General features: G+C 38.5%; 1 protein-coding gene across 1 annotated transcript in view; it reads right to left on the bottom strand.

Annotated features, from left to right (window-relative positions):
• The window catches only part of Mocs2B (Molybdenum cofactor synthesis 2B), a 40,588-nt gene continuing 14,278 nt past the window's right edge, over window positions 1–26,310 (bottom strand). Inside the window, exons 5-9 of the mRNA XM_083137920.1 lie at window positions 21,195–21,313; window positions 17,877–18,045; window positions 16,929–17,224; window positions 4,737–4,799; window positions 1–428 (exon numbers count right to left, since the gene is read on the bottom strand). Of these exons, the coding sequence (XP_082994046.1) occupies window positions 366–428; window positions 4,737–4,799; window positions 16,929–17,224; window positions 17,877–18,045; window positions 21,195–21,313 (710 nt within the window). The 3' untranslated portion in view covers window positions 1–365. The remainder of the gene's footprint in view (window positions 429–4,736; window positions 4,800–16,928; window positions 17,225–17,876; window positions 18,046–21,194; window positions 21,314–26,310) is intronic.

Raw genomic sequence — 26,310 nt, forward strand, 5'->3', positions numbered from 1 at the left:
ATGCAACACATACAGTCCATTTACTCTCATAGCACTGATGTAATTTATTGGCAAGAAAGAGGTTACAATTGTTTTGCCAATCATGATAGAAGAAGGGTTGCCAGCAGTACATTATTTTTCTGAACAATCAATGCATTTTGGGACACAAATGAAATTATATTTTGTAAAATTGTTCAAAAAAATTGAAGTAGTCTCTTGGGTTTTCTAAATATATTGACAAAATACAAAATTACATATAATACACACATATGTACATGTTTGTCGTAATAAAGTTGTGTTTCTGTTTTTATCATTAAAACTAACTTCCAAACCTAATTTTCAAAAATTGCATAGAAATTAAATATTGAGTCATCTCGAGTGTTTAATCAGTCCCTCTTTTCACATATCATACGTTGAATCTTGCTGTTCAGATCTGCAACACTGTATGTCTGAAAGAAAGAAGCAACATTCCTATAAAATACAGCATTTATTGGCTATGTATTACATTCAGAAGAAACAATAATAGAACATTTGTAAAAAGACTAATTTGTCTTGGTGAATCCTCATATAGTTTGCTTTTGCTGTTGCCTAGATATTCGCAATAGTTTAATACAGTGGTTCTCAAACTCCAGGCGTACATGAACGACTTCAAGGGGATACGCGATCAGCTCGGAAGAGAAATGTCAAGAATCCCCATATGACAACATTTTTGCTGCAAATGTGTAGAGCAGACTTCATAGCATTAAGGCTGATTTTCTCACCGGCACTTATCTTTGTTTCATATGTTTTGAAATAAAATACTCATTCGAAATCTATAACAGACAAAATTTGGAGCCGAATCTCAGCTTGAAAGTTTCAAGTGCACAACCAGACATAAAAAAATTGTGGCAGGCTATGCAGGCACATCCTTTTCACTAGAAACTGAGGATTTACAATAAAAACTTACAAACTTATTTTTGGTCTTTCCTTTTTTTAAAATAAGCTTGGAAAAAATATGAAAATTAAAGTTTTTTATATACTTCTTAGCATAAATGTGTTCTACATTTTTATTTTTGTAACTAATCATAAAGATTGAAAATGTAAGAACACCCAATAAAATAATAAGCGTAGGATTCTAATGTTTATTTGTTTACCATCTTTACATATACAGGGTAAGTCAAAATGATGGACCCGATTTCACATTTATTCTGTAAAATATAGTAAACAAATGTTATTGTGAGACATGTGCTAAGAAAGGTAAACTGTCAAAGTTTTTTTCAAACAAATCACAAGTGTTCTATGTGAGCACCTCGCATAACACGGCACACATCAAGCTGATAGACTATCTCCTGCCAAACCTTGTGTAGCATGTTGCGGTCAATATCAGCAATGACTGCTGTGATGCGGGCACGCAGGTCATCCAATATTGTTGGAAGTGGTGGTACGTAAACATGATCCTTGACAAAACCCCACATGAAGAAATCACATGGGTCAAGTCGGGGGAACGAGGTGGCCAATGAAGGAGAGGTCGATCCTCCGGAGATGCACGGCCTATCCAACGTTGTTCCAATGCCCCATTGAGATGGTCCCGAATGCTGCCATGGTAATGCGCAAGGGCACCATCCAATTGGAGAATGAAATCTGCGCTATCCTCTGCAAGCTGTGGAAGGAGCCATAGTTGCAGCATATCAAGAAAAACAAGTCCTGTCACAGTACGTTCATGGAAGAGAAAGGACCCATAAATCTTTACATGGGAATTGGCACAAAAGGCATTCACTTTGGGAGAATCGCGTTCGTGTTCCACAAATTCATGGGGTTAGCAGTTCCCCAAATCATTATGTTGTGTCTATTCACTTTCCCTGAAAGGTGAAAAGTTGCTTCATCACTGTAAATTAACCTCTCAGAGAACCCATCCGTTTCCATTAATGCGAGGAAATCAGCACAGAAGGATGCACGCAAAGCATAATCAGTGTCTTTTAAGGCTTGAACTAGTTGCAAGCGGTAGGGTTTCATTTGTAAACGTTTCCGCAGAACCCGTCAGACAGTTTTCTGTGGAAGTTTAAGTTCTCTCGCTGCCCAGTAGGTGGACTCTGCATGAAACATGTGCGCACTCGTTCCACTGTCTCTTCCCCAGTCGATGGACGGCCAGTCGATTTTCGTTTACAGATGCAGCCCGAATCTCTGAAATGTTCATACCTTACGAATGGCCTTCCCCGTAGGTGGTTCTCTCCTATATTTGGTACGGAAATGCCGTTGCACACTAATCACAGACTTGTTCACATGATAATGAAGCACACAGAAAGATCTCTGTTCTCCAGTCAATGCCATTTTCCTGCTCACTGCTGACTCCTAGCGGTAGAAAGTGGAAACACTGTGTGGTCCATCATTTTGACTTACCCTGTACAGCCCGAATGCCATTTTGCTCTATTGCAGATACATGCATCCAACATAACAATACCCCACGAATCAGGCAGCCAAAATAAAATCCCCAAAACCCAATATTCGGAGAAAACGTATGGTGGGGTAGATTAGACATTTAGTTACGACTAAAGGGTACAATGAGAAAAATGTTTGAGAACCACTGGTTTTATTAGGTTTATATAGCCACAGAACTATTGTGAATATCTATTCATCAATAGGAAACAAGATTCACATGAATGCTCTAGAAGGAATTCTATGTATGTAATTTTTCAGATTTTGGAATATCTGAATGGTATTTATTTACTACCACATCTCTCACAAAACATGAAAAAAAGTACAATTTTGTAGGCTTGTTGAAACAGAAGAAAAAGTATGACTAATAAATTCTGAAGTTTGTTAAAGGTAATAAATTGAAATGCACAAGTTTTCTTATATTCTCATTCAGTCACTTCTCATCTTAAGCAAATACAGAACATGTTTTACAAAAGTCTCAATCACAAGCTCACCACTAATGGTCCCAGGTTCAAGTCATGATGATCTAATCATCATTCATCCTTCATGTCATGATCAGCCAAAAGTTACACCACAGTAACATAAAATGAGAAAAAAATACAAACCCTTACCATAGCATGAGTTATAAATCTACAGCTAAGCCGATACCAGTGATATTTGTATCGGTCAGTTGAATTTTCTTCACTGATACCATCCAATACCAACGATTTTGAGTCGATAGGACAGCGAAGAGAAACAACTCATTTGCCAATATTTGTCCCTGGCAAAGGTTCGTTCACCCTCCCGTTAGGATCCCACACAGAAATTCGCTGAGAAATGCTGCATCCTCCTAAGAAGCAGATGACAAGATCCAAGGGACTACTAAAGTGAAAGCACTGCTCCAAAACATGACATTGAAGGCATGTAACTGCCTTGTGGTCTGGTCAACACCATGTGGAAATAGAAACCATTCATAGCCAATACTTGCTTGCAAACTCGTGAAGTAAGAATGTGGACATTCTTAAAAGCAGCATTATTATCATGCTAGGCTCATTGCGGAGTTTTAGGAAAAGGGATGAATGTCGCTGTGGGAGGGAGGGTTCTGGATTTTCTTATTGTGCTCTACCCTTCTGTGTGACTGCTGGCCGATACCAACACTATGGTGAATTGTTTTATTTCACATGACAGAGAATAATGGGCAGCAGGGCATGTACAGAGCCAGCCAAATGAGCATTAATAAATATATATCTGCATTTGTATATATATTTTACGTCATTTCCTTCCTCACCAGGTTAATTCAAACAACAAGAATGTTGTTTGCCTGAAATTGGGGATCATGAAATTATTTGGTTTAACTGCAACACTTAAAAAAAGGCTTGTGACATTTAAAAAACTTCTTCTTTTTGCATCCTTTGGGGGTAGAAAGAAGTTCATAATTTTGGGAGTAATTTAATGTCGTTAATAGAATGTGATGTGATGAGTTTTTTGACTTAGTAACTAGCCTTTGTCATTTTAAACTGGAATTATACAAGTATCAGCATCGGTATCAGTTGTAATCGGTTACGGTATCGGCTCAGCCCTAGTTAAATCATAATTGAATGATGCACAATGTGCACAGCAAATAGGATCAAAAGCCATATGTAAAATTCATTTTGCAGAGAAATGTCTTCAATTTGAGGTATAGTCACTGACAATAGAAATGGGACACCCACATCCTGAAATATTAGCTTCCCTGCAAAGCATTGTGTGTGTTGCCTAACTCTATGGTTGTGGTAGAAGTTGCCACTGAAAATTTGCTATTAAAATCCACTTATTGCCCTACAGTTAGGTAACACACCTAATGCCTTGCAGGGAAGTTAGTATTTCAGGATGTAGGTGTCTCATTTTCATTGCTGGTGACTGTACTTTTCTGTTCACATAAAACGGAACACTTTATAGGGTTGAACATGAGTGTACAATAAGCACATTTCCTCAAATTGATTTACATGACCAATTGCAATACTTAATTTTAGTAAATCTAGGGTTTGGCCATACTACAATAATAAAAAAAAGAAGCACCAGAATGTAGGACACTTGCTTTAAATAATGAACATTACAATAAATCGTTAGTAAAAAATGTGAAATTACAACTGAGCTGATAATAATGCACTGGTTGGAATTTATCCCTTTCCAGAGTTCTGGTGTTTTCAAATTTGCCACGCAACACTTTCACTTAGTTTAAATAACCAATATGCAAAAGGCATTTTTATAACAATACTATCCAGAGGAATTGATTTTATGATTAAATGATTATCTCAGGTGAAAATGGGAATATTTCAAAGCAAAACACTGGCATATTTATAATTTTTAAAAATCTTTATCTTTACCTGTTTCTTCGGTGTTTCCTTTGTTTTCTTTCGCTTTGATGCACTCATCACGTTCATATTTGTCTGAAATAAAACAGTACAGTTTGTCTAACAGATATGATAAGTTCAGGTAAACTCTACTTTCAATATGTAATGCATAATGAATAATCTAAAGCTAGAGTCCCATACACATGGGAAGTAACTTTGTTTAGCCCTTCATACATTAAATATTGACAAGTAATTACATATGTGAACCATTTTTAAACAGCATCAGTTTACAAGTGTGCACGAGATTTTTAAAAATAAACATGTAGATTTTATTTAGAAAAGCTTTTCCATACCTTCAGTAATATTTACCGTATTTACTTAACATAAAATTCTGAACACAACTGCTAATAATATAATACTAATAGTAATAATAATGTATTCATTTAGGGGCAAGTTTCAACCAACTCTAGCACCTAAGAGGATTATGAGATTCTCAAAATACAAAGACATAACCTGACATCAACAAAACTTTCCAACACAGAGGGTGGGTGGAAAGTCCCTTTACACTAAAATAATATAAAGTTACTTTATCCGGCTGTATATCATCTTATCTTATTGGACAATCACTCTTACCCTTCGTGCAACCTTTCCCTAGCTATGCCTGGCACCACTGACTACCATGCTGCCTCCTAGTGGCAGAAAAAATGTACAAACATTCTGAGTGAGTAGTGATGGTGGACACAAGTGCTTTCACTGTGGAAAGCGTTTGGTGGCTTGTGTGTGGTTGCATGAAGGTGGAATCACTGGGAAAACATTGCAGGATATAATGAACGACTTTGAGGTTCGTTTTGGCAAACCGTCACGGCCAATGTTATTGGGATGGGAGAAAAAGGTGTTTACTATTGGAAGTATTCTTGATGCTCCTTGGAGTGGGAGCCCGAGCACACGAGGCGAAACTTGTGCCACTGTCGAGGCATTGATTCAACAATCACCAATGAAATCAACATGCGAACGTTCTGCAGAGTTAGGCATCCCAAGAAAAACAATGCAAGATCATATGAAACAGGACTTAAAAGTAAAATATTTTCATCCTGTGTAAATGGACTTTTCACCCACCCTGTAAAATTAATTAAATATAAAAATACATAAGTAAGAGATCAGAGTATACACCAATAAACCAATGTAATAATTTAATGAGAAGATTTTCCATATGATCAATATAGCTATCAATTAAGGGTTTCACAAAACATATTTTGGTTAAGTTCAGCTGAAACTGATACAAATTAGTAGTTTTGGCAAGTATAATTTCATTCGCAGAATGCGATTACTTGAAGAAGCATGTATAATCCTCTGTGAGGTTATGTTTGTTATACAGTGAAAGCTCTATCAAGAGCATGGTTATTTTAGATTTTAGCTTCTTTTTCGTAATCAGGACCCACAGTTTAAAATGGGATCCAAACTACTATGTGCTTCCCTTCCACCCTGATACCCCTTGATTACAAGGTGAAAAAGTTACCATCATGCATTTGGAGAAACTAGTTGTGTTTCAGATATCTTGTTAAGGACTTCAGCTTCACAAAATTTTTGATAGTCAAGACATATTTTATCGCTGACTCAAATTGGTTTTTGTTATTGTTACAGGTGAAGGGTTCAAATAGTGTGAGTGCTGACAAACTCTTATTACTTCAGGAAATAAGAATGGAAGCCTTTTGTGTTGTAAGAAACAATGGCAAAAAATCAACTTGAGGAATGTTGGAGACAAAAGTGCATCCTAACGCACCTACCCCCTTCCTGCCCTTAGACTCGTATCAAGAAAAATAGTTCTGTACATAAACAACAGAGTGACATAATTCCACTATTTCTTGATACAAATTTTGAAACAACACTATTAATTTTGAAGATAGATGCACAAAATGGGAGCAGCCAGTTGCTATTTGTCCTATGACAATAGGAATACTGAAACACTCAACAATATAGGCATTGTTGAAAGGAATGACTGTATCTATGCAACTACAGTTGAATTTCAAATGCATAAACTATAAGGTACGTAAGTGACATTTTGTTTCTTTTGCAGTAAATTTTAAAATGTAGATAACATTGAATGGCAAGTACACAAAAACTCAGATTTTGTAATGTTCTGAAGCCTGTTGTCTATACAGCCCAAATAAAAAAATTGTCTGTTAGGTTTGTCTGGTGAACCTGGGTTCTCAATATTGATTGAGCTTTGAGTGCATGAGTCATGATGCCCACAGCCATAAAAAACAACACCTGGGTGATAAGGGGCTTCCAGGAGATCTATTCGTAAGGAAATGCTTTCTTGACTGATATTAGAGTAAAAAAGTAAAGTAAAGTGCTCCCCTGTGCTTTGCACCATGCCATGAGGGCGTATAGGGGGTGTGGCATTAGGGCCCATGTCAAAAAGGTTCACTGAACTTATATCAAATCCTCATCACAAGTCACAGGCTATCAAACCCAGGGCTCCTTGAAAAAAGAGAGGAGTTAAAATGATACATAACAAATCTTAGGATCTCCTGATGGTGCAGTGGAAGTGCCGTTGACTTGTAATCAAGGGGTCCCAGGTTTGATACCCGACAGAGGCACATAGTGGTTCGGATCCCACTTTAAACTGTAGGTCCAGTCCCGAATAGCCTTACTGTGCATAAAGTGGACTTAAAATCAATCAATCAATAACAAATCATATTTGATCATGGCTCTTAACACAAGTCGATCTGTGGTTCTGGGTTCAAAGCATGGATGCATGACTGTGGCTGCCGCCCCATCATCCATTTCATGTGTTCACCATTCATCCCCATCCCCTCCATTAACACAAGTTATACAAAAGTGAAGTAAAGTAAGTGAAACAAAAACAAGAAGAAAGAAATGAAATAATATTTTGCACGATTCTACCCAGTGGCTCCAGTTGCATGCAAGGGGGCACCTTTAATGAGGCATGGTCTTTTCCCTCTACTTCATTACTTTTCCTCTCCATTGCACTTTCACTCCCCTTTTGTGATTAACTTCACATTGATTATGATAATGTTAAATAAAACAACCAACGAAAGAACCTACACAAATGCACACATTACAAATAGGAAAACAATGTGATATAAATACACTGATTTAGGATTTAGAGTTAAAGTGGGAATTGAAACAAGTGAAATGGTGCAGATTCTTCAGCAGCATTGATTGTGTAATTGCGAATGAATTGTGTAATCACTAGGAATGAAAGAAACAAATGACCAGGTGGGCAAATCAGAACAGATTCCATTCTACCTGAAGTAGCATCACAGATATACACAGTGGCGAAACATCCTAAGAGGCCGGACCTACCCTAATATATTTGTCTATTATGGATTATTTGATTACTTATAATTTCATTAAACGACGCTTAATAAGAGAAAACTGAAATTCTAGATCTTCCGATAATTACCGCAAGTTTCCAACCCTGCCTGGAACTCTATCTGCGCATTCAGTGAGGACCGCCTAAGAGTGCCTCAGCTGGTCCCATAACAACCTATGTGATTCATTCGGGAAAACATAATTTCAGGGGCACGTTCGCCTATAACGTAAACGGTGAGGCCGGACTCAGACCTCCAAAGAGTGCAGATTGTGTACGACCACGTGACGAAGCAGGCAGTGGTTGCACACAGCTTGTTGAAGCAGCGTTTCCATGGAAGATTCAGTGCGCCGGGAGCGGGACACACCCAGCTGCTAACACGTCGCAAAAATTTGTTGCTAATACCACTAAACCTGGCCTCCTAACTTATCAACGTAGGCAAATAATACATGTAAGTTGGTTACCAGTGTTAAGTTTGGTGCTTTCAGCTTTTTTGAGGAACCGCTATTCGCGAAGTGTTAGCTGCTGGATGTGCCCCACACCAATGTCGATTCAGAGAGGGAAAGTATTTAATTTCTTTGAGGAAAGGTATATTGAGGCAAAATTTACTTTCATGATTAGTGACATAACTGAAAACGCACTACTTTTAAAAGGGGGCAAAGGACAGTGCAAATGTATTGAGAAAATCCATATTTTTTAAATTTCTTGGTCTATGTGTTACACAGAAAGGTGTCCATGTTCTCATTTAGGATTTCATCATTTTCTAAATCATATTATAATTTTTTTTAAAAAAGCTGCGTGTTGAAGAAGAATTGCATGCATAAAATAGTTAAAAAGAAATAATTGATTGATAGATTTAGTTTATTTTACTTTGATTTGATTTGATGTTAAAATTTTGGGTGCGTCAGCACTTAGGCTATTTTGCACCCATCACATTATACGGGGTCCAGCCCCTTATCTTTACAAATAACAACTCGAACGTTGCATAAGTAAAATCTTAAAAGCTTAAAATGTTCTGACTTTCGTTAAAAGCTGAGGCTGTAAAGGGCCCTCAGCACACACAAGGACAAAAAACAGGACAACACACACACAAAATTATACTGGCCAGAGTGCCAGTCGCCAGAGCCTCGTTCGTCTGCAAAACGCAGTCCAGGGTGTACTAACGTGGAAGTGAGGTTGACAGTTGGGTGTACTACGTGGAAAATCACCCCTTACACCCCTTATTTTACTTTGCTTTCTGCCATTTTTGGCTAATTGGGAAGATGAGGATGAGCGATGATCTGATGACATTGACAAAGGGACACTCACAAAGAACACCTATGCCCAGGTGGGGATTCGAACCTGAGGCCCTTGTCATAGCACGGTGTTATAACCAATCCGCCATGGAGGTCAGCATTATAAAGAAATAAATACTAAGTGACGATCAAGTGATCCATTTCTTTAATGTGAGAAACATTTACAATACTGTTATTGAAGTAGCAAATAATTTTTACAAGCAGGTTTAATGTAACAAATGTAAGAGGGCTAGGGCCTGACAGAACGGCTTTTTCATTGGGTGACGCGTGGTCCGAATATCGAGTCCCATCGTCACTGTTTTCTGACCTTCAAGACAGAAGCACCTTTATTCTCAGATATCTAATCGAGACTAGATTAAAGTAGAATCTGGACCAATGCCTCCAGGGGGAATTGAACCTTCTACTTCTTGAATATAAGGCAAGAGAGTTAATCACTACATTGTTTTTCACAATCCCTATCCTGACTTTTCGAACAGCAGTAGATGAGATTCAGGAAATATGTTATCTTTCACTTTCTAGGGGCTATATTTTGACATGTACTACTTTTTAAAAAGTTCACAGCTCACCCCTCCCTCCCACCCATCCATGCTCCATCCTGTGCCTACCCTTCCAGAGACAGAACGCTTCGCCACTGGATATACAAGGTGTATATTATTCTTGTTCAATTTTATGGTGATCACAACAAATGGGATAAGTGATAAATTCATGAAATACCTGAGAGAAAGAATAATGTGGGACAATGGAATTTGTCATGATTTGATACACACGAACATCATGGAAGAGTACTCTTTCCATCTTATGTAAAACCTCCTACAAAATCAAATTCTTCAAAATGTGTGCCTTCAAAATGTGTGCCTACATCTATGAAAAGTGCTGTTCCCTATGATTGAAAACTTGACATAATGTGCTAGGGAGGGAAGGGGGAAGTTAGATTGGTTGATTTAGTTGTTTGGTAGGTCAATCGGTTGGTTTGACTGGTCATTTGGTTGTTTGGTTTAATAAGTTTGGTAGGTCAGTCAGTTGGTTTGACTGGTCAGCAGGTCAGTTGGCTTGGTAGGTCAGTCAGTATGGTATGTTGATTAGTTTGGTAGGTTGGTTAGATCAGTCAGTTTGGTAGGATAGTTTGTTTGTTAGGTCAGTCAGTCTGTACATTGGCAAGTTTGTTAGGTCAGACAGTTTGATAGGCTGATTAGTTGGTTAAGTCAGTCAGGTTGGTATAATAGTTGGTTAGGTCAGTCAGTTTGGTAGGATAGTTTGTTTGTTGGTTAGGTCAGTCAATTTGGCAGGTTTAGTTGGTTAAGTCAGTCAGTTTGGTAGGATAGTTGGTTTGTTGGTTAGGTCAGTCAATTTGGCAGGTTGATTAGTTGGTTATGGTTAAGTTAGTCAGGTTGGTATGATAGTTGGTTTGTTGGTTAGGTCAGTCAGTTTGGTAGGTTGATTAGTTGGTTAAGTCAGTCAGGTTGGTATGATAGTTGGTTAGGTCAGTCAGTTTGGTAGGCTGATTAGTTGGTTAGGTCAGTCAATTTCATAGGTTGATTAGTTGGTTAAGCCAGTCAGGTTGGTATGATAATTGGTTTGTTGGTTAGGTCAGTCAATTTGGCAGGTTGATTAGTTGGTTAAGTTAGTCAGGTTGGTATGATAGTTGGTTTGTTGGTTAGGTCAGTCAGTTTGGTAGGTTGATTAGTTGGTTAAGTCAGTCAGGTTGGTATGATAGTTGGTTAGGTCAGTCAGTTTGGTAGGCTGATTAGTTGGTTAGGTCAGTCAATTTCTTAGGTTGATTAGTTGGTTAAGCCAGTCAGGTTGGTATAATAGTTGGTTTGTTGGTTAGGTCAGTCAATTTGGCAGGTTGATTAGTTGGTTAAGTCAGTCAGGTTGGTATGATAATTGGTTAGGTCAGTCAATTTCATAGGTTGATTAGTTGGTTAGGTCAGTCAATTCCATAGGTTGATTAGTTGGTTAAGTCAGTCAGGTTGGTATGATAATTGGTTAGATCAGTCAATTTCATAGGTTGATTAGTTGGTTAAGTCAGTCAGGTTGGTATAATAGTTGGTTTGTTGGTTAGGTCAGTCAATTTGGTAGGTTGATTAGTTGGTTAAGTCAGTCAGGTTGGTATGATAGTTGGTTAGGTTAGTCAGTTTAGTAGGCTGATTAGTTGGTTAACTCAGCCAATTTGGTAAGATAGTTGTTAGATCAGTCAGTTTGGTACGATAGTTTGTTTGTTGGTTAAGTCAGTCAGTTTGGTAGGCTGATTAGTTGGTTAAGTCAGTCAGGTTGGTATGATAGTTGGTTAAGTCAGTCAGTTTGGTAGAATAGTTTGTTTGTTGGTTAGGTCAGTCAGTTTGGTAGGTTGATTAGTTGGTTAAGCTGGCAGGATGGTATGACAGTTGGTTCGTTGGTTAGGTCAGTCAATTTCTTAGGTTGATTAGTTGGTTAAGTCAGTCAGGTTGGTATGATAGTTGGTTAGGTCAGTCAGTTTGGTAGGTTGATTAGTTGGTTAGGTCAGTCAATTTCATAGGTTGATTAGTTGGTTAAGTCAGTCAGGTTGGTATGATAATTGGTTAGGTAAGTCAATTTCATAGGTTGATTAGTTGGTTAGGTCAGTAAATTTCATAGGTTGATTAGTTGGTTAAGTCAGTCAGGTTGGTATAATAGTTGGTTTGTTGGTTAGGTCAGTCAATTTGGTAGGTTGATTAGTTGGTTAAGTCAGTCAGGTTGGTATGATAGTTGGTTAGGTCAGTCAGTTTGGTAGGCTGATTAGTTGGTTAAGCTGGCAGGTTGGTATGATAGTTGGTTTGTTGGTTAGGTCAGTCAATTTGGTAGGCTGATTAGTTGGTTAAGTCAGTCAGGTTGGTATGATAGTTGGTTAGGTCAGTCAGTTTAGTAGGCTGATTAGTTGGTTATGGTTAAGTCAGTCAGGTTGGTATGATAGTTGGTTTGTTGGTTTAGTCAGTCAGTTTGGTAAGTTGAATAGTTGGTTAAGTCAGGTTGGTAAGATAGTTGGTTAGATCAGTCAGTTTGGTAGGATAGTTTGTTTGTTGGTTAGGTCAGTCAGTCCGTACATTGGCAAATTGGTTAGATCAATTAGTTTGGTAGGTTGATTAGTTGGTTGAGTCAGTCAGTTTGGTAGGATAGTTGGTTTGTTGGTTAGGTCAGTCAATTTCATAGGTTAATTAGTTGGTTAAGTCAGTCAGTTTGGTAGGATAGTTGGTTTGTTGGTTAGGTCAGTCAATTTGGCAGGTTGATTAGTTGGTTATGGCTAAGTTAATCAGGTTGGAATGATAGTTGGTTTGTTGGTTAGGTCAGTCAGTTTGGTAGGATAGTTGGTTTGTTGGTTAGGTCAGTCAGTTTAGTAGTAACATTTTTTGAGCATGTCAGCACATAAGGCTACCTGAATCATCACATTATTCATGAAAAATTCTTATCTATAATTCTTACCCTTGATAGACGGTAAAAGTGCAAGGTTGTCAAGAGACCTGAACAGAACAAACACACATGAATTATCAGTACAATATAAAAAGAAAAAATATTTTATAAAATACCTAAAAGTACTTACGTTGGTGAGTATATGATATCCGTGAAACTACGTTTCGAGATGTAACTACTCCCTTCATCAGGTAGATAGGCCAATTTAATTTACCATTGGCTGCATCAAACAAGACATGGATAAAAAGGTTAAAATGTGATTTAAGGCAGCTGAACATGTGTAGGTGCCTTATTAGTATTCCAATGTGATGGTACTAATAAGGCACCTACACATGTTCAGCTGCCTTAAATTACATTTTAACCTTTTTATCCATGTCTTGTTTGATGCAGCCAATGGTAAATTAAATTGGCCTATCTACCTGATGAAGGGAGTAGTTACATCCCGAAACGTTTCACAGAAATCATATACTCACCAACGAAAATACTTTTAAGTATTTTATAAAAGATTTTTTTCTTTTTATATTGTACTGATAATTTATACTACGTGAGTAAGTCGCTCCTGCATCAATATGAACACACACACATGAAATTAAAAAGGTATGGAAGTACTAAAACATAACATCAAACACATCAAAAAAGTTCAAAACATTAATTAATAACAACAATGTTATTCATGATTGGGAAAAGAGAGACGCGGTAGTATATAAATACGGAGAAACTAGTACTCACTTTTATCCGCGAAGCTGTTTTTTCTTCTTTTTCGATTAATTTCAGTGGCCACTGCCACCATCCTCGTTGGAACTTGCTGCGCTGTTGCTTGGCGTGCGTCTTTTGTTCGTAGTTCTCTGGCTGCTGTTAGGTGCGCTGCTAGGTGTGCTGTGCGTCTTGGTGCGTCGTCTGCTATTTCCGGGCGATAACTGCTGCAGTAGTGGAATCCAAGTATGGTGCGCTTGCCCGCTATCGATGTTTAGTTCGTGCGGGAAGTGCATTATGGCGTGCGTTTCCTTGATTTTGGTGTCTATGAGCGTGTGGGCAGTGTGTTTGACTCGAACCTTTTGAATTTTATGGCTATTGTATTTGATATGTCTAGCAAGACCAGTAGTGGGTTGGGCTTTTTTCGCATCTGCTAGGTGCTGTTGGATTCTTTCATTGACAGATCTGATGGACCTGCTGATGTAATGAGCCTTGCATTCACACTCTGCATCATATACACCTGGGTTGTCAAGGGGGGAGAGGAAGTATCGTTTGTGCTTGTTCAGTTTATCAGTTATTTTGGAGCTAGGTTTGTGCGCTACTTTGATGCCAAATGGGAGAAGGGCTTTGGCTATGCGGTTGGAAGTGCTGGGATGGTAGGGGAAGGCAAACCATTTATATTGGTCGCTGGGGGTTGGTTGTGGCTGGGTTGATTGTGGTAGGTTAGGGTGTCTGACCTGTATTTCCGCCTTACTGCACCAAGTGGAAAGTTGTGATTCAGTGTAGCCATGTTTCAGGGCTATTTCTGTGATGGTGGCTATCTCCTCTCGAAGATCCTCTTCTTTGCCACAGTAGGAGAAGGCTCTTCGATAAAAGTTTAGCCACACATTGGCTTTTTGCTTAGGGGGATGGCTAGAGAGAGCATGTATGTACTGGTTGCCTGCATCCGGTTTTCTGTAGACGGTGGTTGTGAATTTGTTAAGTGCACGGCTGATGGTGATGTCCAGGAAGTTGATTTTACCAAGTTTTCATGCTCTACGGTGAAGTTGAGCCTGGGGTGGATGTTATTTAGTTTGTTCACTAGGAGGTTGAGTTCTTCTGCCTTTTTGTATACAACTATTGTGTCGTCCGCGTATCTTCCATATCGGATGTGTTGTAGTTCTGGAGTGTGGAGTATCTCTTTTTCAGGCTAATAACCAGGCTATTGGAAGTTTGTCTAAAACACAATTACTTTCAGTTTGAAGATAAATTCTACAACCAATCCGAGGGCCTTGCGATGGGCAACCCGCTATCAGCTCCTTTAGCCAACATCGTCATGCAGTTGGCATGTTTTAGACAAACTTCCAATAGCCTGGTTATTATCCTGAAAAAGAGATACTCCACACTCCAGAACTACAACACATCCGATATGGAAGATACGCGGACGACACAATAGTTGTATACAAAAAGGCAGAAGAACTCAACCTCCTAGTGAACAAACTAAATAACATCCACCCCAGGCTCAACTTCACCGTAGAAAAACTAAATATGCTGACCAAGGCAGTAATTTATTTTATTAAAAACATAAACTAACGTAACGTAACCGTAGAGCATGAAAAACTTGGTAAAATCAACTTCCTGGACATCACCATCAGCCGTGCACTTAACAAATTCACAACCACCGTCTACAGAAAACCGGATGCAGGCAACCAGTACATACATGCTCTCTCTAGCCATCCCCCTAAGCAAAAATCCAATGTGTGGCTAAACTTTTATCAAAGAGCCTTCTCCTACTGTGGCAAAGAAGAGGATCTACGAGAGGAGATAGCCACCATCACAGAAATAGCCCTGAAACATGGCTACACTGAATCACAACTTTCCACTTGGTGCAGTAAGGCGGAAATACAGGTCAGACACCCTAACCTACCACAATCAACCCAGCCACAACCAACCCCCAGCGACCAATATAAATGGTTTGCCTTCCCCTACCATCCCACCACTTCCAACCGCATAGCCAAAGCCCTTCTCCCATTTGGCATCAAAGTAGCGCACAAACCTAGCTCCAAAATAACTGATAAACTGAACAAGCACAAACGGTACTTCCTCTCCCCCCTTGACAACCCAGGTGTATATGATGCAGAGTGTGAATGCAAGGCTCATTACATCAGCAGGTCCATCAGATCTGTCAATGAAAGAATCCAACAGCACCTAGCAGATGCGAAAAAAGCCCAACCCACTACTGGTCTTGCTAGACATATCAAATACAATAGCCATAAAATTCAAAAGGTTCGAGTCAAACACACTGCCCACACGCTCATAGACACCAAAATCAAGGAAACGCACGCCATAATGCACTTCCCGCACGAACTAAACATCGATAGCGGGCAAGCGCACCATACTTGGATTCCACTACTGCAGCAGTTATCGCCCGGAAATAGCAGACGACGCACCAAGATGCACAGCACACCTAGCAGCGCACCTAACGGCAGCCAGAGAACTACGAACAAAAGACGCACGCCAAGCAACAGCGCAGCAAGTTCCAACGAGGATGGTGGCAGTGGCCACTGAAATTAATCGAAAAAGAAGAAAAAACAGCTTCACGGATAAAAGTGAGTACTAGTTTCTCCGTATTTAACAATGTTATCATCTCCCCCTGTGGAAGATAGAAGTTGGAAAGATTACAATAATCTCTGAGTAAAAATATGGCCAACTTGCTCAACAATAATGTGCCCCATTGTCAAAATACCATATATTTCTGAATGCAAGACTTAAAAATGGTTACCTTATTACAAGTAACTGAAGGAGACAATAGTACCGGTACACAAAAAATAAAATCAGATACAGACATCCCTTAGTCAGCATGCGAACGTTCAAGGCTAAAGCGGTAGGCATGGCAGAGGGTAGAGTTAGAGCTTAATGGAAGCTCGTGGTTCTGTTCAGTAAAGAAAAGAAAAATTCCACATCATATGCTCAAAAGCAAGACGACCATATACTACTGGGCACGAAATTGAGGAAAAATTCTTGGTGCAAACCTTGTAGTAGGGGTGTCAATTTGTGAGGAGAGTTAAAATTACTTCTCCATGGGAGGGACAGGACATGAAATGTTGGGCATGATTGCTTATTTCTTTAATAATTATATGAACATATAATTCATGTGGCCTGTTTCTATGTCATCTAAACCAACTGCAGTCATCTGTTACACATATTAATTACTGAGGTTAATAAACAATTTATATTTGTCAAGGAATATTTGTAATTATATATATCAGTAGAATATCAGTCAGTATAAGTTTTAATTACATTGGTACTTTAGCAATATTGACAAAAATTTGATATTGTTCCATCACTAAGAATACCAAATAAAATTTATTTTCAAGCACAAGCTCTAAGACAACGTCTTGTATCACCCTAATAAGCATGCTTATAAAACATATACCAATTACTTTACAAAGTACATTATTATTTTTACACTAATTTGAGCACTAGAACAATACTTACCCAGAATTCCACATACTCTGGGGACAAGCCTTCTAAAAATAAAATTCGATCTTCAAGATTCTTTAACCTGGCATATATGTCTTTAGGAACTGGAGCTCCTTCTTTAATCCGTAAGTGCTTCTCTATATTCTGCAACCGTTCATCTATGCCATGAGGAACAAACTTCTTTTCACTCGCATCGTCATTTGCTTCTCGAGAAAACTCAAGTGCAGCTGGATCAGGTGGGTGGGTTTCTCCCATGGATCCTGGATCTACTCCTCTCGTCTGTGGACCCCATGGATTAAGTACTCGCCTCACTACAAAGTAATTATCCCTTGATAATTATATTGGGCACATGTTTCTAGTCTTGATACATACAGCACAGAAATTGAAACATTGTGTTTCTGTTTCATAAACAAACTTATTTTTTTGTATCATCACGGACTGAAGAATCAACTCGGAATATTGCAAACACAATGTTCCAATTTCTGTGATGTGGGTATTGGGATTATACACATATCATTTTATTTAAAGTACATGCTATTATAGTACATTGCAATTATGTTATGCATAGGGTTAAGTTAATACCACTTCAAATAAATACTGATACTTTTATCAAAATTAATGACATAAACAAGCCTTTTTTAAAAAATAATTCTTGAAGCTTTCCTGGTGGCAAATGATGAAGAGGTTTTCTCGGGAAATCAAACAGGTGATTGAAGCCTACCCAGAAATACCTGGTTGATATCCTGAGAAAACCTCTTCATCAAGCATTTTTTTGGTTTTGACTTTGTTTCATGTGATGCAATGCTATGAGAATAAGAGAAGAAATGATTTGAAAATATAACACAGAAACTCGGATATATAATAAAATTAATGAATATACAAAAACAAGTGGCATTGAATATGGCCATTTTTTCACAATGGCTACTTCACAGATTTGATCAGATAGATGCAAACAGTAAATACCCCTCAAGTGGCTTTTGCTGTCTTTGCGACACAGTACTACAGCATTCACACGAGCACATGATTCACTATCATCAGCTGGACTACCACTTTGATAACAGAAATCCTGGATATTGCTGAAATTCACCTCTTCTCGTTTCCTTTCAATAAAAGCATCAATTCTTCGTTTTATCTAGGGGATAAAAAAATGATAAAAAAGGATAAGAAAAATGTAAATTGAAATATGCATATGTATGACAAAATCAAAACTTCTCATATAATAAAGTAAATAAGAATAATTCAAACATGTTTTTTATTCAGCAACTACAGTGCAACTTCGATTTTACGTTTTTCAGGGAACGAAGCTGAAAAATACTTAAAATGCAGGAAAATGTAAAATCGAGGAAAACTTTGTAACATTTTACTATGTTGAAACCATCTAGATTGAATGTATAATGTGGTAAAATCCGGGAACATAAAATAGGGGTTCCACTGTAGATAAAATAGCACTAATGCCAATATTAGTGGCAAGCTGCAATACTGCAAGGCAGTAAGATTTGCGACCATTACACTGCTCAACTAGTTCAATTTGAAAATACTTGCAGCACACAGAGGAACTGAACTGAAAAAAGGGAGAAATGCAACAAATTACCATTAGCAATATAACCAGTATCACAGCCAGCCTTCCACAAATACAAAGACTCAGGAAGCAGACAAAGAAGAGAATTGAAGAAGGAAAATGTGAAGTGAGAAGAGAAACTAGTGGGAAACTAAAGTACTTTTTCGTAATGGTCTAAAATATCTTGAGGAAACTAACCTCAGGGTTGAACACTTGACACAAAAGTACAAGGGAAGTAAGGTATCAAGTGGGCTATACTTTTGCCATCATGGTAGCTAAGTATGTTGTAATTTTACGACAAATACATAACTAAGTTACTAGAATAAATATTTGTGCTGTATCAAGTTTATGCAGGTTATTTGGTATTTGGGTGTGCACGACATTGAGCTCATGTTATTTCATGGTGGGAGAGTGTTCTTACCATTGCCTTCTTGGTGGTGATGTCCATGCATGTTACAATGTGCACATTATACAATAAATCCCATGTGGATTACTCAAGTCTTCTAATAATTGTATCACCAAATTTTAAGTACTCAACGAGCATGTTCCTTAAGTCATAAAAAATTAGGAATTGAAGGAAAATAACTGGCTCACTGAAACCAGTTATTTTAACTGTCTTCAGGAACTAGGCAAAAGCATCAGTTGCGGCACTTTTCTATGGAAAGTTTCTACATGGTATCCAGCAGAAGTTCAGTTCTTCTAGCAGATATACACTCTATTGCAAATGCTCTTGCTCATTTCAATTACATTTTAGTAACAGTTATAGGCACAATTCTTATTGTGATTGTCACTTTATGTTCAAATTATACTGTACTTTTTGAACAAGTGCAGTCTGAAACATAGGTGCCGACTCCATGGGGCTTGGGGGGGCTCGAGCCCCCCAATGTTAACGATTTGGGTGGCAGAGCCCCTTAAATAATAAGAGGATCTAATGTATTACTTTCCTTCTCTTGTAAAGTTTACTCTGAATTGTGCCACATGAATTTAACTTTAAATACACATTTGAAATGTTCTAGACCATCAACGCTGGGGGGCTGAGACCGCTAAACCATCAACTTTGGGGGGCGGGCTATGACCAGAGACAGCAAAACACATGAGGGAGGTTATCTAAGTTCCCCTCCGATTTCCATGAAACACGGCACGTGTATAGGGGGGCCAAAAGGAAGAAATACGTGTTTTTTTGTTTTGGCTAAAAAACGGGTTTAGGGGGCAAAACCCCCCCTCAAATGTCAAGATGAGGACAAATTGAAGTGGGGATCTGACCCCTGTGTCCCCCTCCAATTCCGATAAAACTTGGCAGGTGTATAGAGGGGCCAAAAGGAAGAAATGCGTGTTTTTTTTGGCTTCAGCTAAAAAACAGGTTTAGGGGGCAAACCCCCTCTCAAATATCAAGATGAAAACAAATTGACATGGGGATCTGACCCCTGTGTCCGCCTCCGATTTCCATGAAACTTGGCAGGTGTATAGAGGGGGCCAAAGGAAGAAATACGTGTTTTTTTTTGTTGCAGCTAAGAAACGGGGTTAGGAGGCAAATCACCCCCCTTCAAATGTCAAGATGAGGACAAATTGAAGTGGTGATCTGACCCCTGTGCCCCACTCCGATTTCCATGAAACTTGGCAGGTGTATAGAGGGGCCCAAAGGAAGAAATACGTGTTTTGTTTCGGCTAACCACGCTCCGTTACCCTGCTCTGGTCCATCTATTGTTATGCCCATGCCTATCTGGGAACAACCGTGTCTATGAATTCGGCATATCTCTAAAATTGCACTGCGTTTGGTACCGACAATACTACAGTTCTGTGCTGTGTGTGTTCCAATTATATGTGCGTGTTCTTCCTATGCCAGATATACGTGGTTTCGGGGTTAGATCCCCACTTCAATTTCTCTTCATCTTGACATTTGAGGGGGGTTTTGCCCCCTAACAGTGCTTTTGAGCTGGAACAAAAAAACGTATTTCTTCCTTTGGGCCCCTCTATACACCTGCCAAGTTTCATGGAAGTTGGAGGGGGACACAGGGGTCAGATCCCACTTCAATTTGTCGGAGGGGGAAACTTAGATAACCTCCCTTGTAAGTATATATGAGTATTGTTAACAAACATTTTTCCTAAAGAGTTTCAAAAGACGATGTGCATGAACTAGGGGAATGGATGGGATGTTCGGGCTACAAATGGCTCTCACCTGACATTCAGAACGAGACCGTTGATATATTAGGGAGATCAGTTTTGGGCTCCGTAGTAGCAGATATTAAAAGTTGGGAATGTGAGCAATTGACATTCTGCATTCGAACTGTGAATGAAAATTTTGATATTTTTGAGGAATTCATGGTCTTTTACGAGATTCCGAACACTGAGGTCAAAACTTTAAAAAAGGGAGCGAGTCATTCATTAATTTATTTCAGTGATCAGAGCCCCCCCAATAATTTTGACAAGTTGGCGCCCCTGGTCTGAAGTCATCATTCACAAGCATTGTCTGCAAGTAGCAGATGATATTCATGAAGTGAGCCAGCCTCCTAGGCCATTCATCTTGTGCAAGAAAAACTTCACATTTCACAAAACTCAACTTAAAGAATGGCCATTTCTCAAACTTTTTTAACATGCAACTTTGGAACATGCCCAATGATATCGACATGTTCATAAACGTGATTTATTTTCTACTAACTGCACCACATAAATAACTACACATGATATTCATAACATGAAAGTAAATTAATGTTAGATTTTTTTACCTCATTTCCAGTAGCTTTTATTTGAACTAAGTCAGGTGCAACACTGTCTGTCTCCGTGGAGCAAGGTCGATCAGCATTAGTCCTTTCATTTTCCTTGTTACCTTTCTGAACATTATGAGCTAAAATGCAAAAATTTCCACATCTACAATCAATGAATTTACAGAATGAATGATAATTACAGTGGAATCTAGTACCAATGCTTGAATATTGTAATAATTAAATACTGTGTTCAGAATATGAATAAATATTAATATAACAGTTTTCCAGCAGAATTCTACATCAATATACAAGAGTTTTGCTTAAAAATATACAGACTTGACATACATAAGAGATAATTCAACTATTAAAACAGATATCATTTAATTATGAAGCTTAATAATAAACAATAAAAATAAATAAATGAAATTGTGCATTTTGCATAATTAGACTCCAAGAAAGTGTCAAGGAGCATATTTGTGGGCCTTGCACGATATTCACACTCTGGATAATGTTGACCGGTATTGGTGATACAATTTGAACCCACACCTTCAGATGCCACTGGTATCAGCTGACACGGACATATTTGTATCGACTCTGTTATAATATATACATACACTGCCAGACAACATATTTCTCCAACTGAAAGGCATTTGTCATATCTCTAGCCTACATACATCATCTACCCCAGAACTTTGACCTGGGTGAAATCTCAACCACCTTCAACCTTAAAATCAACAATCAACTTCAGCCAGTGTTGCAATAGAGAAACTTTCATATTGTGTGGTACGTGGATTTCATTTTCTCTCTCACGCACACAGATATATCAATATTCAGTAAATGTGCAGTGTTATAAGGCCAGCAATACTTCTCAAAAGTAAGAGTTGGTGTACAATGTGCATTCAATAAATAACCGGAAAAGTAGTATAAAAAATCTAAAATATGACCGTGATTGTTATACGTTTGTTATTTTGTAAGCTATTCATGGTTGGGGCTGGCATGCCTGCCTCGGGCACGGGATGGTGGGAAACAGTTACACAAGATGGTGGCACCTTGCAGGAGTGCTCCAAGCTGGGGCAGCGAAGTATCATGAGATTTTTGTTGAGTGAAGGTGTGAAACCGACAGAATTTCATTGCCGCATGACAGTTCAGTACGGTGACAAATGTATGAGTCGATCACAAGTGTACGAGTGGGCTGAGCAGTTCAAACAGGGTGTAACTAGTGTTGAAGATTCTCCGCATCCATGTAGCTCTGTCACTGCAGTCACAGAAAGCAACATTGCTCAAGTTGAGTACTTGATACGGGAGAACAGGCATATTACTGTCAGTGAAATTGTTTCCCAGATGGAAATAAGTGTAGGATCAGCCCAGCATATCAGTCATGGCATACTGAGGTTCAGGAAAGTGTGTGCGAGGTGGGTATCAAAACATTTGACTTTGGAAATGAAGGAGAGATGTGTTGATGTGTGCAGGGAGCTTTTGCGCCATTATGAAGCTGACGGTGAGGCATTTCTTTATCGTATTGTCACTGGAGATGAAAGTTGGGTCCATTTCTATGAACCAGAATGTAAGAGGACAACAGTGGAATGGCGACATCCTTCGTCTCACAGACCAAAGAAGGTGCATGCTCAACGGAGTGCCGGAAATATAATGTTAACTTTGTTTTGGGACCACAAGGGGCCATTTCTTGAACATTACATGCCCAGATGTCATAATGTAAACAGTACCACCAACTCCAACCTTTTGCATGAAAAACTGAAGCCAGCCATTCAGCAGAGACAATGTGGTCTGGTGTTCACTGGTGTGCTTTTGCTCCATGACAATGGAGACCACACACTGCCAATGTCACATTATCTACCATCGAGGACCTAAAGTTTGAGTGCTTACCCCACCCTCCATATTTGCCTGATCTCGCACCTTCCAATTTCCACACCTTTGGCCCACTGAAAGATGCATCAAGTGGATCGAGGTTGCAGAATGACGACAAAGTTCAGTCAGCGGTGCACGAGTGGTTACGCATGCATTCAATTCTTTTCCTGTGGAATCAGTGCCCTTATCAAGCGCTGACGTAGGTGCATTGAACTAGGGGGAACTATGTTGAAACATAGTACTGTAAATCTTTTGGTGCTTGTAATAAATATTTGTTACAACATATTTTTGGTTATATATTGAGTGATCCTTGTATATAAATTTGATGCATATCTTCTGTTCTATTCTCTACAAAAGCTACACCATTAGGGTGGTATAGTCAGTTTTTGACCAATAATATGAAAAATACATTGAGAAAATTTTTCAAAGTGTTCCTGCTTCATGTAAATAACAAAATGAATGAATCTGGGAATTATTATTGTGCATATGCATATAATTTTAATATCTCACCAGCAAAATTATTAGCCTCTATAGTTGATACACTTCACAGACAAATGAAGGTAAACTTCGCAACATTTTTATTCAAGGTGTTCATTTTCTTTCATTTGTTACACTACTAAAGTTCAAATCACCAATCCTGAGACTTTCTGTAAACAAAACCACGTGCATGCAGAAAGCCTTGCAAACTCATAGAAGTAAAATAATCCACACGAAATCCAGCGTTGTTACAGGATTCATTACGTAAGGTAAAACAACGGCCAATTTGTAGTATGGGATACCTTGCCACAAATGACGTCTAACTTTAAACCCAATGCTCTTTCTATTGTACTTATTGCTTCACCTTTATGGTTAACTCTTTGCAGCAGTAATAATTTCCCATATATTTGGCTTCTTTCTTGCATGCAAATTGAATATATTTTACTTGCATTCTTTTAGACAAAATGATATAACATAGTAATGTATATTTCTAAGGTTTGATATAGATAGGAGTTTATTTGAAATTTGTTTGTATGGTAGATCTTATATAAATAAAATATATAATGGGCATAAACAGCCATATGCAATGCTGTAAGTCCAATAAATATATTGATGATGATGATCAAAACAAGACAAAGAAAGTTCGTAAATTTATTGCGGTTGGAAATTTTGACAAGCATGCTAATAACGATTTTTGTTCCGCCAAATATAGTACACTTCGTAAAATAACTTGGAGACATGGCAAGGCAAGATAAGTGTGAACATTTTGTAGGAATATGCATTGTAACTTTCAATGAGCTTAGAGATTTGTGTACATAATGATATTTTATAACATTGGTTATTTTCTAAAAATATTCATGTGAACAGCAAGGAAGTAGTGCCACTTTCAACATGGCAAGTTCTATGCGTGCGGGAAGGTCTCAGTGTTCAGTGATACATCGAATCGGTGAGACAGTTTGTTTACAGAAGATCTTTAGATACACTTTAGGTATCTTGTAATTCAATGCACTCAGTTCATTAATCTGGTTGCATGTCTAGAACTGTACATTTTATGTGTAAATATGACATGTAATGCCGGAATGCCTCCTTGTTAATAGGCAGTGGCTCCTGTAGCACAGTCGTGGTCACTTCTGGATTGTAATGATACAATTGCAATTCAATGGTGTAGTTACAAGTCCACTGTATAACATGGAATGACCAGCAACCTTTCAAGTTAATGTTTCTCACATACAAACCTCATTGCCATCTTGTGGGAAGTTGCAAAAACATCTGCACATCATTCCATCACCCTGGCATACTACATATGACTTTTGAAGGGCCCCAGGACTTGGAACATTGAACAAAGATGGCCTTCAACAAACCAAATATACAACCACAACGATTCTTTCTTCTCCAATCAGCAGCAGCTGAAATAAGCATCTGCCAAACAACTAAATCACAGTATGGGGTGTTGCCAACATGTGCCAAAAAATCTTACATGCATAGAGTAACACAGTACAGGGTGGCCAATAAGTGTAGAAACACTTATTTAAAACAAATAGGGAGGAGTAAACATGAATTCAATGTGCTGATGCATAATATAGGAAAGGGGAGAACACTGTTTTAGGGTATGTTACCAACATGGTGGGTATCTTAAATTAGACCTCGGTGTCTTAAATGGAAATGTGATAATGTGACATATAAAAATGGGCTAGAATTCTATATGCAACATGGCAATGTGCTTAATTTCAATGTAATTTTAACCATCATGCTGTATGAACCGGAAATGTTTCTTGTTACAGGTGGATTCATAGATGATATTCAAACTGCCTCATGGCTAAAGTTACATTGAAATTAGGCACAACCTCAAGAAATTCCGGCCCATTCTGATACGTCAAATGAACACCTTTTCACTAAATTGATTATTTTATTTTGCTTTTCTGCCACTCTTGGCTAGTCACGAAGATCAGGATGAGCAATATGATGAAATTGACGAAGGGACACTCACAGAGAACATGCATGTCCAGGCTGGGATTTGAACTCAAAACTCGTGGCATTATAGCATGCTATGCTAACCATTCCACCAAAGAGGTTGGCACCTTTTTCATTTAAGAAAACCAAGTTAACAAGTTCTCCTTCTTTCCTATAGGTGGCCGCGGTGGCTCAGTCGGTAACGTGTCTGACTACCATGCTAAAGGTCCCGGGTTCGATCCCCGGCCGGTTCACATCCGGGAACTTTTCTAAACGTTGGAAGCGGCCCCGGCGCCCACCCAGCGTCGAATAACATGGGTACCTGGGAGAAACCCTGGGGGGTAAAGGCAGTCAGGGGCGTGATGCTGATCACATCACCCCCACTCATGACCGGATCAAGAAAGTGTGGGGCATTACCCCCACACCCCCTATACGCCTTCATGGTGTGGAGCTAAGCACAGGGGAGCACTTTACCTTTTTTTTCTTCTTTTCTATATCATGCATCAGGACGTTTGATTTATTGATGTTTCCCTATCAATATTTGTTTTAAACTTATACTTTTTTTTGTATCATGCTTTAACTGAATACCAGGAAATTTATTTTTCATATATTTCAGTTTTTACATTTTAAAGCCATATTTGGAAATAATTAAAAAGAGGAGCACATTTCCCCCAATGAATTACTTTCAATACAGTAACTTTTGTGCAAAAAGAAAAGGTGTCAGCTTTCCTCTAGTTTACTTATGGATGTCATGGTTAAATGAACTGATTACTTAGGTGAGTGTATTCAAGATATTCACATTGGATGCATTATCAGTATCAATATGATCGTTCTATTTTATATA

Source organism: Lepisma saccharinum, chromosome 16 (assembly GCF_977018435.1).
Source record: "Lepisma saccharinum chromosome 16, izLepSacc3.1, whole genome shotgun sequence".
In the NCBI taxonomy this organism is placed as follows: Eukaryota; Metazoa; Arthropoda; class Insecta; order Zygentoma; family Lepismatidae; genus Lepisma; species Lepisma saccharinum.